At 32.9% G+C, this 16013-nt stretch overlaps 1 protein-coding gene across 1 annotated transcript; it reads left to right on the top strand.

Annotated features, from left to right (window-relative positions):
• Positions 1-444: 444 nt before the first annotated feature.
• LOC122047484 (aromatic aminotransferase ISS1-like) lies at positions 445-6894 on the top strand. The gene is made up of 9 exons (XM_042608821.1): positions 445-839; positions 1182-1229; positions 1862-1990; positions 2500-2559; positions 3230-3386; positions 4557-4660; positions 4736-4794; positions 5714-5822; positions 6230-6894. Exons 1-9 carry the CDS (start codon positions 777-779, stop codon positions 6680-6682), a joined length of 1182 nt encoding a protein of 393 aa, XP_042464755.1. The 5' UTR covers positions 445-776; the 3' UTR covers positions 6683-6894.
• Positions 6895-16013: the final 9119 nt, after the last annotated feature.

Raw genomic sequence — 16013 nt, forward strand, 5'->3', positions numbered from 1 at the left:
CACAAACCATATTTATTAATAAAACTCTTTCAAATATACTAAATAAATATTAAAATAAAATAAATAAATTTAAATTATTAAGCTCGATAACCAATCAAACAACTAATAGTTTCAAATAATCAAACAAACTTAAATTGAGAGCTCAATAACATCTAAACGAACCAAACTCGATCAAGCTCAAGTTAAACTTGAATTGAGATATTGATAACATCTAAACGAACCAAGCTCAAGTCAAGCTTCAACAAGCTCAAGCTCATAAAAAAATAAATCAAGTCAAGTTTGAGCACTCATTTTAAAAGTTTAGTTCATTTTAAACTCGATCGATTATCTTATTAAATAAACTTAAACATCACAAAGCTCGACCCGACCCGATCCGACCCGACCCGACCCGACCCGACCCGACTCAGACTTAAAAAATGAGCGGAGACTTGGAAGTTCGACGGCGACTGACTGCTCCCAGCTCGTTCGTTCTCCATCAGATCTCTTCACCTTTCCACTTTTTGATCTTCCCACGTCTCCGCCGCCTTAATTCCCAGGCTGCAGACACGTTCATTTCATCAGTTTACGAAGCTATAAAGATTGGATCTTTAGATGCTCAAGGGGAGAGGGACGGGGGGTCGCTGGGCTGCTGGTCTGTGACGTCAAATTTGGTGGCCAAAGCTTCCGCTTTTGCCTCCGTTTTTACGCTAGTCGGCCGGGGTCTTTCCTAGAGATTGGTCCTCCCTTGCTGCCCTTTTGACCTTCCCCTTGTGCCCTTCTCGATCATCATAGGCGGAATGGGGACCAGGGCCAAGCTTGCGAAGAGAGCTCTCGAGACGGATATGCCTGTCATGGTCCAGGTAAGTTCGCTCGCATTTAATGCTTTGTGAAACAGGAATCTTCTTTTCTTTTTTCTTCTTCTTGATTGTGGATGACCAGGTAACGAGGTTAGAGATCTATTTTACTATGTCTGTGGCGTTCTAGATAGTCGAGCTTTGATCTTTTGTTCCCATCTTTGCAAGGCTTCTGCAGAAAGATTGAATCTTTGCTCGCTTTCATTTTTTATGTGAAAAGTGGGAAAGTGGCCGTTGTTTTCTTTTGACATTTGTAATAGTTAGCTACGTGCTTCGATGGCTGTGGTTCTTTTTGGGAGTCGCGTGTTGCATTTTAAATTTCTTAATTGGATTCTTTTGCCTTTTCAGATTCAGGAACTGATGCGTGGAACGAAGGAAGCGATATCACTAGCTCAGGTTTGACTGGCGGAACCACTCAGTTTGCGCTGATTGTTTGCTTGATTTTCTGATGCATTTGTTTTTCATGCTTACGCAACTCGAGAACACTTTCTTCAAAATTTAGTAGGTGGTCTTATCTTCATTTTGGTCTTGCTGCTTGGATCCATTATTTACTAAACTTTCGGTTTGATTTCAGTTTCTGGTTTGGTGATTGTAACCCAATCAAACCAAAAATCTTAATTTATTTGTTTATGATTGAACACATTTAACATTAAGGTTTTTTGGGTTAATTCAACTTGTACATAGTTTATGCCAAATTCAAAAGTTTACAAAATGACTACTTAATTTATTTTTTTTTTTAAAAAAAAAATTGTTTGCAAAGAGTTGCAATCTAATAGAATAGTTAAAAAATTATGACATTTTATTGAAATCTTCGTTCAACCCAAACTCAATTGAAGCAAATTGATAATTTTGATTGAGATTTACTTTGATTTACATGCTAATTCCGATCCGTTTGGTTTAGTTTTAAGAACATTGATTTGGCTCAATTCAGTTTGGCTTGGTTCCCTGTGAATCAAATGAACAATCTTGTAAATACTTGTTATAATAGCCATTGCTACTTTTGAAATCATTCGCAATATCTCATACAGGGTGTAGTCTATTGGCAACCACCTGAACAAGCTCTAGAAAAAGTTAAACAACTCATTGGGGACCCTTCAATTAGTAAATATGGTGCTGATGAAGGTCTTCCAGAACTTAGGCAGGCTCTGATTGAGAAGGTATTTCCTCATAAATTTCAAGATCAGGCTTCACATTCATAATAGCTGAAATGATTAATCTACATAAGTTTTAAAAAAAAAAATCAACTTTAGTTCTTTTGGACTATCTTAATGGTGATTGCAAGCGCTCTAAATAGTTGTAGAATAATTGTCTGTGGTAGTAGTTGATAAATTGTTTCTCCTCTTTATAAAAGTGTATAAACTGGTAATTGTAGTAGAATCTTGAAATTTATGCTTCATTGGAATGAAGTATATAAAAGGTAGAAGCAGCCAGAAACTTTGACGATGATTATTTAAATAATTTCTACTAGGTAGCCATGAAAGCACAGATGGGATCAAATTAGTTTAAGGACCTATCATTTTTAGTTGCTTTCTTCCATTATATAAAGACTCTCTCTCTAACTTAACATGTGCAACTTGAGCAAATTAAGAAGACATTCTCATATGCATTTTGTATTCACTAGAGAATGTAATGTTACTAATAATCTAATAATATGAGTTGGTTGCAGTTGCAAAGGGAGAATAATCTGAATAAATCTGCAGTTATGGTCACAGCTGGTGCAAACCAGGTAATCAAGTTTCCAACAATATTTGGTAGTTTCATCTTCCAAGTTCTCTGTTTTCTTTTGTAAGCAAACTTGAGAAGTTGCTGATAAATTTGTTTTCATTCACAATTTGTTCCTCTTAATTATCTTCATTCAAATTTCTTAGTTTATCCAACATGTATGCTCATCCCATTTTGTCTGGAATGTGGAAGTTCAGTTTGTATATTACTAGCTCTCTCGTTTGCTTAACTCTTTTCTTCGAATGATTTCAAGACAGTAAGGTTACCAGTTCATGCTTGGATGAACAAGACTAATTTGTAAATGAATGTCGGATACCATAACCTAATAAAATAATCCATATAAGAAAAGTCTTTGAAGGGAAGATATTATAGCTTTCGTAAGGTTTTATCCTCAGTTTTTCTAAAGCGGATAGTGAATTTCCAGGCAACTAAGTGGATTCCATAATCACTAACATGGATTAGTTCAATGAGCATTTTTATGTTGTTTGTATAGGCTTTTGTACTTTTGGTTAGTCAAGTATGTTAGAGTACTTAGAAGGTAAAGTTGATTTTATTTGTTCTGATGGAGTCTGATTTTCCACATGCTGGGGTATGTAATTCACTAATTCTACAGTGTTTGATTGCCTTGATAGACAAATTGCTTATTTTTTATTTACTCTTTATATGTTTTATAGGCATTTGTAAATGTGGTGCTTACCCTCTGCGATCCAGGGGATTCAGTTGTCATGTTTGTGCCATATTACTTCAATGCTCGTATGGCATTCCAGATGACAGGCGTTACCGACATATTGGTTGGGCCTAGTGATCCCGAAACACTTCAACCAGATGTTGGTAAGTCTCTTTTTTACTTGTTTTGCTAAAGTTAAATTACTCTTAGGGGTATTGTAAGTCATTAGAAATGTGTTGTCGGTTGAATCTCACACCAAATGATATAGGTTTTGGGATTATTTTGACTCTTATAAACTTTATGTAATAGATGTCTTTGATAGTACATCAATACAATATTTCTTTCCTCCCATTCAACATAGTACCAGAGTAATGCCCTAGGGTTCTGCAGATAAGGTCATGAATTTCTAGGTGGTGTTTAAGGCATCAGAAACTCTAATCCTTAGGGAAGGAGTTTTACTTAGAATACTCTTACCTCGGAAGCTATTGTTCCTACTCTTGCCTCAAAAGGTAGGGTTCCTCTTACCTAGGATAGAAGTCTCTCGTATCTCGGTAGAAAAGTCTTCTTCAATGCAAGCTTGTGGGGAGATCTTTAAAATGACTAAGAAATTAATATATATATATATATATATAATAGATACTATTAAAAATGATATTAATATTAGTAATTGATATTTATATGGTGAGCCGAGCATCGTGAGTCCTAGCCCATGCTCAACATGAACCTGCACTTGAGGCTAGTCCATATACGTTTGGGTCATGCGTTGACATCTCTATTGGAAAGGTGTCTTTCTCTTCCTCTTACCTTGGAAGCAAAATCGTTCCTATTACTCTTATCTAGGAAGGTAAGTCTTCCTCTTCCTCTTCCTCTTACCTTGGAAGTTAAGTCCTTCCTCATTCCCTTATCTCAGAAGGTTGTTGTTCTTCCTCTTACCTCAGAAGGTAAGTTTACTCTTCCTCATACTACTTTGAAAGGTAAGTTTATTCTTCCTCTTACCTCGGAAGGTAATTTATTTTCTCTTTTTGTAATCCTTTTCTAGTTCATGTAACAAGCAGGAGATAAATTGCAGTTGTACTCTACTCGAGGGGAGTGTTAGAAATATTATGAGTTATTAGTTATGTATAGTGTGTCCATTCCCCATTGGATGTTTTAGATTTAGAATCTATGTTGAATCCTATATATATACACCTTCTCTTATGAACCATGTTCTTGATGTTTGTCTGTGTGGATCATACACCTTTGTTTAGAACATACATCTCTCTAATTAATTATTTTTGAACGAACCAGTGAAATGATAATAGTTTTTTCCCCCTTAAAATATATAATTGGTGCAGAATGGTTAGAAAAGACTCTATCACAAGATCCAATTCCCAAGCTAGTGACTGTTGTAAATCCAGGAAACCCTTCAGGAGCCTACATCCCGGAGCCTCTCCTCCTGGTAAATTACATGATATATGTCTCTACAAATATGCTGCCAAATTTTCTGTCTAATCTATATAGGTTTTTTTACCAGAAAATGTCAGATCTTTGTAAAAGAGCCGGTGCATGGTTCGTTGTAGATAACACATATGAGTAAGTACTGTGGTTATCTTTTTCTTACTAGCAACATCATATCATTTGCTAGGTTCAACTTATAAATTGTCCATATTGAGATAAATAATCAAGAAATATCATTAAGCTCAGCTCGTATGTGCACAAGCAGCGTATACTTGCAAATTCATTAGTGTTCATTGCCACAAGATGCAACCTTATGACAAATATGATATCATCATCATCTACTTGTTATAGATGAGAATTGTTGCAATGATTGTTTCAAGTGCGTGAGTCTCACAGAGATTTGCTTAGGCTACGGATACATTCTTATTCTTACTAAATTTTTTAGTTTAGCTTAATATAGGATTTTCATACAAGGCTATTAGAAAAGGCCGGCAAGTCAAAACTTTTGGTTTAAATTGAATGATTTGCCTACTCCTAGAGTGTAGAATAGACTTTTGGATTGAAGTTTTCGTCAAATGTATAGGAGACGTTCATTTGATCAAGTCAGGAGGATGTGGAACAACAAATCAAATTCCTTTTACGGGTGACACTTTACATTATGTAGCAGACCTGCGCCTTCATACAACTGAATAGTGGAGGTTGAACTATTTTTGCCTCAGAGATATGCCAAATCGAAATTATGAACTTGTTTTTGTTTTCTTTTGATGGTTATAGGATGTGCAGATATTTTTCAGCACATAAATATTATGCAACATCATGAGCATGTTTATTCATTTATCTCTCTCAAATAGAAACCTACAATTTTCTCTGGCAAAGTACTCCATATCTCTGTTAATTAAATTTCCTACCATACATAAATCACACTGTGAATGTGCATCACATTATTACCTACAATGCATGTAGTAGATATGACATGACAAGCGACTGCCCAATTGATCCAACCAAGATTCCTTTCCATTTATGGCTTTTTTTGTGGTCAAATATAATGATGCAGGTATTTCATGTACAATGGTCTGAAGCATTCTTGCATAGAAGATGACCACATCGTCAATCTCTTTTCGTTTTCTAAGGCCTATGGAATTATGGGATGGCGTATTGGATATGTAAGTCGACATTCCAGCTAACATTTCGGTCGATCTTGTGCCTGATGTTCAATACCGCATGCCAAACAAGTCAAATTCTTGGAAGCCTGTTTTGTTTTCTAGCAAGCATAGCGATGAGCAATTTTTGTTTCAGATAGATTTCAATCTGTTGAGTATTCATGTTGACTGCTAAGTAGAAAACTTAAAACTATTTTTGTTCAAACCAATAGTTTAGGCAATCATAGCTTATAAGGTTAAACATTGATTTCTTTACTTCTATCTTTGGTGTGGACAAATTGAGCTATGGTAAAAATATAAGTTCGCAAATTGAGTTTGACTAATTCTGATCTTCTATGAACTAACTATTGTGTAGATTTTCAGTCATTTTTATGAATCTCTGTATCTTAGTCTCGTACACAAACTCACAGATAGCATACCCAGATACAGTCGATGGATTTGCAGCTCAGCTTCTCAAAGTTCAGGACAACATTCCCATCTGTGCTTCAATCATAGGCCAGCATTTGGCTCTTCACTCCCTTGAGGTTGGACCGGAATGGGTTAGAGAAAGGGTGCAGCTCCTCGTGAGGAGCAGAGACATGCTCATAAAAGCTTTGGCTCCACTAGGGGAAGAAAATGTCAAGGGAGGACAGGGTGCTATCTATCTCTGGGCTAAACTTCCTGAGAAGTTCTCGGACGACTATGAGGTTGTCAGATGGCTAGTGAGGAGGCACCATGTGATCGTCGTTCCCGGGAGTGCCAGTGGCAGTCCAGGCTATGTTCGAATTTCGTTCGGCGGCCTGAAAGAGACTGACTGCGAGGTAGCTGCCTACAGGCTGCAGAAAGGTTTGGAAGAGCTGGTGAAGGACGGCATGGTCGAGTAAATAACAAATGCAATCGTTGGGCTCCAAAGCACAAGTGAAGTGAAGTGAAGCTGTTTTCATTTGCCTTCTGGACTGATTCCAATAAGATCTTCCTCATTTTGTGTTCATATTCATAGCTTTTGCCGGTTTTGTTTCGATTCATTTTCCATTGAGAAGAGGCAAAGACAGCAAATAACATCTCTTAAACCATAATGAAGCATCATTTCCTTTCATTTAGTGGTTTTTTTATAATCCAGGTGTTTAAGTTGTTGTTTGAGAGCACTAACACACTAATATATTTGCACAAAAAAATAACAAGCATGTAATAGACAGGTAAATAAAAAAGTAAGGTCCAGAAATCGTTATCCTCCGGTTGAAACATCGGCGTGTCGACTGTCTTTAGAGAATATATTGTCACCGTGAAATAGACTGCCAAAGCGTCGGTTCCCTCCCTCACACGCGGGATAGAACCAATGCTACTGCTCTCACCAGCGAACCAATGCGCGTGATGATCGCGTGCATCGCGCTCGGTTTATGGATTTTCGATTCGAACTCCTGAAACCACCTGATTTGAGCTCGGCCCGCGCATACGTGTAGGCCCCTTAACTTTGCTAAGCAAGGATGGAAGGGCTCCATATATAAGGTCTTCCAACCTTCTTAGCTTAGTAATATGAGACTAAATATATACACATATGCATTACTAGAACAACAATAAAAATCAAGAAAAATAATTTGAATTAAAACACTGAACTCAACATAAGTTTTGTCTGATTAATTTTGAAAATTTGAAGCATAATTTATGCATATTCAGTTAACTTTCAGATTTGATATTTAAGTTCTGGTTTTATTTAAGTTTTGGGTTTTTATTATTCCTTCGGTTGTTATATCAGTGCACCATAAGATGATATGATATTGTGCCTCGATAAATAATTCTATTTAAAAAGGAATAGATATGATGAAGCTGTCATCTTTCAAAATATTTGATAACTTCTTCTAATTCTGGTTTTAATTAAAAATGGAGATTTTATAAACAATTTTAATTGAAATTACTACACAAATTATAAAATTTTAAAAATTCTTTATCTTTTATTTTTAGAATTATTACACAAATTAGAGATTTTATAAAATTACTACACTTTATTTATTTTTTTAGAATTATTACACAAATTAGAGAATTATTACACTTTATCTTTTATTTTTAAAATATCAAAAAGTATATATATATATTACTAAACACTATAATCCAATTGGGAAACTTGAACCCTAGAGATAAAATCTTAAAAAAAAATAGGTTGAAAATTATAACTCAATTGGGAAGCATCAACTCTAAAATAAAATATTTTAAATTAATTTTTTTAATTCAAAATTTAAAAAAATAATTAAAAAGAAAAAAAATCAAAGCAAAGCTAATATGCTGCGCGACGCGCACAATCACGTACTATGCACGTCGCGCGCATGATATCATATTCGTGTGTGTATATATATATATATATATATATAATTTAAAATTTATCATAAAATACTTTTTCAAGTAATGAAAATCAATCGTGACATAATATATATAAGTTTACTAGCAAATTATTTTTTAATAAAATATAAAAAATATAATAACTTTGATAAAATTTTTTTTTAATAATTCTTATCATCAAAATTACTAAATATTATATTGTATTTAGACATATAGATGCATTTTATGAGCTATTAAAGTCTTTCTATATTTAAAGGAATTAAAGAAGTATTATGTGACAATTAATAGTTTTATATAACCTTTATTATATTTAAAGATATCGATATTTTAAAAAACGAAATATAAGTTTAACTAAGGGATATTTGGACTAAAATACCATTAAGCCCTAGGTTTTATATCTAGTATTATTTTGCTCCCCTATATTTAAAAAATAAAAAATCTTGTAAAAGATAATTGTACCTTTTTTTATCATTTTTTTAATAATAATCTCAAGAGAAAAAAAAATAAATTGAATTGATCATTATATCCTTTAATAAAAACTCTTATAAAATTTATACATGCACCAGTATAAACAACAGAAAATAGCAACTCTGAAAGGAATAACTAGTAAAAAAACTCATTCCACCATTCTCACCAAATAAAAAAAAAAGAAAAATTCTAAATTGATGAACTAAAATCAAATGAAGATGGAACAAAGTTCATCATTAAAAATCTCCTTATAATCATCAAATGTAGCATACAATAAATAAAAGACAATTATACCATTATTTTTTTTTATTATTTTTTGATAATAACCTCATGAGGGAAAAAAATACATTGAATTGACTATTATATCCTTCGGTAAAAACCTTCATAAAATTCATACATACATTTGCATAAATAATAGAAAAGCAGCAACTCTGAAAGGGATAACTATCTAAAAACTCATTCTACCACCCTCACTATACCCAAAAAGAGACAGAATTCTAAATTGATGAATCAAAATCACTTTTATTTCATTATACATTATATTTGATGAGGAAGAAGAGATTTTTAATCATGAACTTTATTTTATCTTCGTTTGATTTTGATTCATCAATTTAGAATTCTGATTTTTTTTATTTGGTGAGGATAGTGGAATGAGTTTTTGGCTGATTATCCCTTTCAAAGTTGTTGTATTTCTGTTGTTTACGTTGGTGTATGTATAAATTTTGTGAGAATTTATATCATATGATATAATAGTCAATTCAATGTATTTTCCTCCTTTGAGATTATTATTGAAAAATGATAAAAAAATATAAGGGCATAATTATCTTTTGTAATATTTCTCACATTTGACTTTTGGTCAATGAGAGGTTAAATATATTTTTTTAACACAGGGGTAAAATGTTATGGGATAGAAAATATGCGGGGTTAAAGGTATTTTAGCTTATAATATATTATAAAAGATCTGTTGGAAAAAAAAGGTAAAAAATTATTATAAATGCTAAAAATTAAGACGATATTTAATGACAATTAATACTAAAGAATCAGTATAATGTAATATCTGTTCTGGAATATCCTTCTCCCTTCCAAACTTTCTAGAGGGATGGTGGTTGGAAGTTGGTTAGAGAGATTTGAGCGGTGCTATCGATGGTCGTGTAAGTTTTTTTCCTCCCATCAATGGTGAGGGCCCTTGTTCATGGCTGTCAGACTACTTTCTCTTGGAGTTGGTCAAAGTTGAAGGAGCAGTTGTTGGACGGTATGTGAAGGTGCAGATTGGTTTTCCTTCCCATCTCCCTCACATATACCCTCTTCTTGTTATTTTTTTCTTCCCTCCCTCGGTTGGCTCCTTCCTATCTGTTTTGTTTCTTGATTTCTTGGGCCTCTTGGCTACTGTGTTTCTAGTTCATTGGTGCAAATAGGTTGCTGTAGTTCTGGTTTCAAGATTTTCCGCTGATCGTTGGAGCTTTTCTTGGCCACTCGCCAAGGAAGGAGAAGCAAAAGGGGAAGGTATATCAAATTTGGTAGGTGTTATACAGCAGCTTTCCAGTTTTAGCACGTTGTTCAGATACTTTTCCCATTATTTCCTCACCGAAATGGAAAGATGAAATTTGGTAGGTTTCATCCAATTTTTTAAAATAATTTTTAAGTTTAAATAATTTTTTAAAAATAATTTTTAAGTTAAAATATTTTTTTAAAAAATAATTTTTAAGTTTAAATAATTTTTAGTTTAAAATAATTTTTAACTTAAAATATTTTTTTAAAAATAATTTTTAAGTTAAAATATTTTTTTAATAATTTTTCAAGTTAAGTTAATTTTTAAAATAATTTGAAATTGAATTTTCAATTGAATTTTCAATTAAATTTATTTTATTTTATTTTAATTTAATTTTAGTTTAATTTTAATTTAATTTAATTTTAATTTAATTTATTTAAATTTTAATTTTAATTAATTTAATTTTATTTAATTTAAGGTCCTTAGTCATCTCACTCAATCTATGTTTTCAATCAGAGAATTTTATAATTTTTGTGAGATAAAGTTAAGTTCAATTTTTTAGGGTTTGGTTTAACTTTATGTTAAATTCAGGTTTAGATTTGAGCTCAACAAATAGGCATTATTTGGATAAACTTATAGGCTATGGTGTGTCATCTGCAGGGGCGTAGCTACATTACGAGGAGGGGGTGCGACCGCCCCCTCTGGAAGTTTCAAAAAAATATTTATATTAATAGTATATATTTGAAAAGCCCTCGCCGCTATTTTGACCAATCGATTCACCATCGTTTGTCACCGGAAGATTGAAATTGGTCACATATTTAGAAAACTCTTGTCCTAAGCTATCCATTGGTACCATTTTTACATAAAAAATATCGTGACTTGGAATGTTAAATATTAAATTTTAAAAATAAAATATATAATAATAAATGGATAAATTAAATGTAGAACACAAGTGAGAGCACTAAATTAAAATTGGATCGAATTTGAACTAAATCCAGCATATAGGCACACATATAATGATTATCTTGGTTTAAATTGGGATTGATTTAGTTGAGTTATGACCGAAGCAAATTTAAATTTTAAGCGAGTTCGATTGATTTAAAATGAATTATGGTAATTTTGAGAAAATTTTATCTTATATATTTTTTTCTCTCTACGCACACTGCAGCCTCCATCGTGTCATATGCCATCACCGCTATAGGAATGCTAAATATTATGAGAAAGTGATATCATAAATGATTTTTCAACTTTAAGATATAGATAAGTTTTAGAGATTGACGAATCATTGTTTCAATTAGACCTTAGAGCTAAGGTCGAAAATTTTAAGTTTAAGATCATTTTTGGTTCCTTAAATTCAAAATTAGATTTTAGATTATGAAAATTGACTAGTACTAATGTTTGAAAATTTTAAAATTAGCCCCTCCTAGTTTAAAATCCTGGCTACGCCACTGGTCATCTGGACATCATTAGAGTAACCATGCTTTCGAGGTTTTCCAAATAGTCACATCCACTGAACTTAGTATAAAATTTTGATATAACTGGTTAGGATCTGTAAGAGGTAGCTCCAGTTAGTTCCACTTAACCAAATGTACTAGGTCGAAGTCATATTTTCTTAGACATGCATAGACTGAGCTTCTCTAACCTACTATCATCCAAAACTTCACCAGTACCGTAGGTCAAATTAAACTTAGTTCCTTTTTAATTTAATCCTAATTACCCTGTCGGGTGGATTATTTTTGGAGGTGTCAACTAGTTTGGAGCCTAGCTCCCCCTAAATTATTGATTTCTCTTTTAAGATTTTTATATAATTAAGTTTAGTTTTAGTTAAGATTTAATGTTTAATTTATAATTTAAATTTAAGTTTTTAATTTTGAATTAATTAAATTGGTCAAATTGTCCTTCTTTAAAAGAGTGTATTTTCTTTCAATTTTAATTTTCTTAAGTTAATTGAATTGTTATTATTTAATAGATTATTGTTAATGTTTAAGCTTTTATTAGTTTTTAAATTTGAATTGATTAAATTATTTGGATTATATTTCTTTAAAGATTTATCTTTTAACTTGTTATTAATTATTAATTTTGAATTTTCTTTAATATTTAATTTTGAATTTGTTAAATTTGGTTTTGATTTTAATAGAGTGTTTGAATTTATCCTTGGGGGGGGGGGGGGAATAGCCTTGAAAAATAAATGAATACCCTTTTCAGACTTATAACTTGATTAAAACAAACACTTGTATAAAAGAATAAGAAGCATATTAATTAAAGACAAATGCACAAAAATTTATTTGGTTTGCAATCAGAGGATTGCTAATCCAATGCAAGTAAGGCTCACTGTGAAGATCTACTTTGGGTGGAGTAGCCTCTTACAACGTTGACAGCTCACACAGTAGCCTCCTTTGGGAGCTTGAGTGTGGATAAAATTTTATCCACAATGCAATAGATCGTGACAGGTCGACAAGTGATAGGTTTTGTGGTCCGAGTGCTTGGACCAGGCTGAACCAGCCCTCGACCAAGGAGTAAGCTCGGGGTGCCTTGGCTAGCCTCGGGGTCTCAGCGCCCGGACCAGGTCCGGGCGCTCGGACCAAAGTCAATAAACTTGTTGACTTTTTCATCCGGGCTCTCGCTCCAGCTCCGCCCACTTGGGTGATTTCAATCATCTAGAATAGGGCTCACCCAAACCCATTTTCCAGCATTCTCAAGCAACCTTCTGCTCTGGCTTCTCGTCCCTCGGAAACGTCTCACGATTCCTTCTCATTTGCCAGCGTACTCTTTCGCAGCGCCTCATCCCTCGGATGCACCGAGCCCGTTGACTCTCTCCTATGCCATCCTTCTTTTTAGCTGCGTCTTTTGCTCGACTTCTTGTGCTCCTAAGTTCCTACACACTTAGACACAAGACATCAAACTATAACATGATATAGCGCCTCATCCCTCGGATGCACCGAGCCCGTTGACTCTCTCCCATGTCATCCTTCTTTTTAGCTGCGTCTTTTGCTCGACTTCTTGTGCTCCTAAGTTCCTGCACACTTAGACACAAGACATCAAACCATGACATGACATAACTTAACTTGGTTGATCACATCGAAACCTCCACGGGGTACTTACAATCTCTCCCTTTTTGATGTAGATCAACCTAAATTAAATTAGGGTAAAACACGACAAAATGAATATGCAAAATAAATATGCAAGTTGTAAAACATTATATATGTAATATTTTAAAAAAATATACATCCCCCTTACACTTAACTTCTAACTCTCCTACTTTGATCATATTAAAAATAGGAGTTTTACTGAATTAAATTGAAATTAAAGTCTAAGGAATACTCGAATAGTGACTAACACTTTTAAAAAAAAATTAAAATTTATTTTTGAAATTCTGATTTTTTTAGAATAAAAAATAAATTTTTTTTTTTATTTGTTGACAAATTCTGAGATTTTTTATAAAGGTTAAATAGACATATTCAAAATAGTAATAAAATTTTCATGAAAAAATAAAATCAATTTAAGCAGTAATAAATTATTTACTATAGAAATATAATTTTTTCTTTAAAATTAGTTTTAAGGTTCAAAAAAATCTTGAGAAATTTTTTGAGATGGTAATAGAGTACGTATTTTTATAGAAAAATTAAATTTTTAAAAATTGAGTGTTCAAAAATTTTTAATATTAAAAAATAATCTTTAGAAAAATAATTTATAGAAAATTAAATATTGATCAACAAATTTCAAAAATATTTTTTTCGATAGAGAATACTATAAGTTTTTATCGAAAAATAAATTTTGTAAAAAGACATCTGTGAAATATTTTTTAATAAAAAAATATAATATTTGAAAACAAAACTATAAAAAATAATACAACGGTAAAAAAATTTAAATTTTTTTTTACAAATGGAAAATGAAATCCTCTTTTTCAAAAAATTAATACCTAGTTAATTTTGATCAGAAATTGTATGAAGAAATTTATTTTAGCACATTAGGTAATTAAAAGACAAATATTAAATCAAATTAAAATTAGAAATATGCACAATTTAAACTAAGCATGATTTTGGAATCCAATATAGGTTCCTTCCAACTGGATTGATCAAATATTTTATAGGAATGTATGTTTTTGTTACTTTTCTTATTTAACTCTTGTGAAATCTATAATATCAATTTTGTCCTTGATAATAACTAAAATTTGAGCATGCAGAATTTTTTTAATTTTCTATTTGTTCCTTTAAATTAGCATTTTCAATTTTCAACTTTTCAAGATCCTCTATCAAGCAAGATTTTACCAAGATTCTTTTTATTTCTAAATTCTCCTTTTTAAAATTTTAATTTTAGTTTTAAATTTACACATTGATTTAGAATTGATTTAATACCATAATATAGTTGATGATGCATATCTCACTTACCATGTCAGATCTGAAGCTTGATACTCCTCCTGCTTCGCTACATTCATCTGATGTTGCTCCTGCTTCATCGATGTTGGCTTCTGAGGTGCTTTATTCTTTGTGACTAGCCATTAGTGCTAATCCGGCATATGCTTCTATTTCTAACTCGGATGATGAGCTTTTGTCCCAAGTGATTTTGAGATTCTTGTGCTTGTTGTGCTTGGGTCCTTTGTTGTTTTCCTTTTTGAGCTCTGGGCAATCCTCCTTTATGTGTCCTTTTTGACACTGGTAGCATCGAACCTTTCTTCTATTTCTTGTATTTTTTATGCTATGCATTTCTTTAAATTTATTAGATTATGTTTTAAACTTCCTTACCATATAAATTTCTTGGTCTGCTTCGAGATCTGAGTTTGACTCAGGTTTGTTCTTATTGGTGGCTCTTAGTGCTAGGTTTTGCCTTGACTCTTTTGTTGTATCTGCACATATGGTTTTATGTAATTCTAAAGTCGAAAATGGTTCCTTTAGGGTACTTACTTCCAGGTCCTTCAATATGTAGTAGACGTCTATTATCGAAGTCCATTTTGGAGTTCTGGAAAAGCATTGAGTGCATAACATACCATGTCCCGATTGGTTACCGTTTCGCTAAGGTTGACCAGTCTGGTGATCAACTCCTTGATCTTCGCATGTAGTTGGCTACATTGTCACCTTTTTCTAGACAAATGTTTGTTAGCTTGTTTTGAAGAATGTCCCATCGTGCGAGCTTCACTTCAGATGTGCCTGCGTGGAGTTCTAGGAATTTCTCCTAGAGATCCTTGTACAATGTGTAGCTTTCAATGTGATTGACTTCTTGAGGCGGTAATACACTTAGTAAGTGATATTCCGCTTTACTATTGGTCACGAAGTTGCTTTGCTCCTTCTTCGTCCAAAGGTACTCTTCTTTCTCCACTCCTTGTTGATCCTTAGGAACTACAAAATCATACTTGATTATTAAAGGTATTTCAAAATTGATTTTTAGGAATACCTCCATTCAGTGTTTCCAGTATGCGAACTCCCCCTCGAACTTTGACGAGATGAGACTTGGTCTGGCCATCGATTTCTTTGCTTCGGTCGACGGTTGGTCCTTCTGAAGCGTCCTTGCTCTGATACCAGTTATTTGTCCCCTGGCGGCTGGCTGGGGGGGGGGAATAACCCTGAAAAATAAATGAATACCCTTCTCGAACTTATAGCTTGATTAAAATAAACACTTGTACAAAAAAATTAAGAAGCAAATTAATTAAAGACAGAGGCATAAAAATTTACTTGGTTTGCAATTAGAGGATTGATAATCCAAGGCAAGTAAGGCTAACTATAAAGATCTCCTTTGCGCGGAGTAGTCTATTACAATGTTGATAGTTCACACAGTAGTAGAACAGAAAAAGAACTTGTTTACAAGTGTTGTTTTTTAACTATTGAAATTAGAGTTGTATCTATAGCGCTGATCCGAGCGCCTAGAAGGGTTCTGGATGCCTGAGTGTGGATAAAATTTTATCCACGATGCAACGGATTGTGACAGCTCGACAA

The sequence above is a fragment of the Zingiber officinale genome, chromosome 2B (genome assembly GCF_018446385.1).
Source record: "Zingiber officinale cultivar Zhangliang chromosome 2B, Zo_v1.1, whole genome shotgun sequence".
Classification (NCBI taxonomy): domain Eukaryota; kingdom Viridiplantae; phylum Streptophyta; class Magnoliopsida; order Zingiberales; family Zingiberaceae; genus Zingiber; species Zingiber officinale.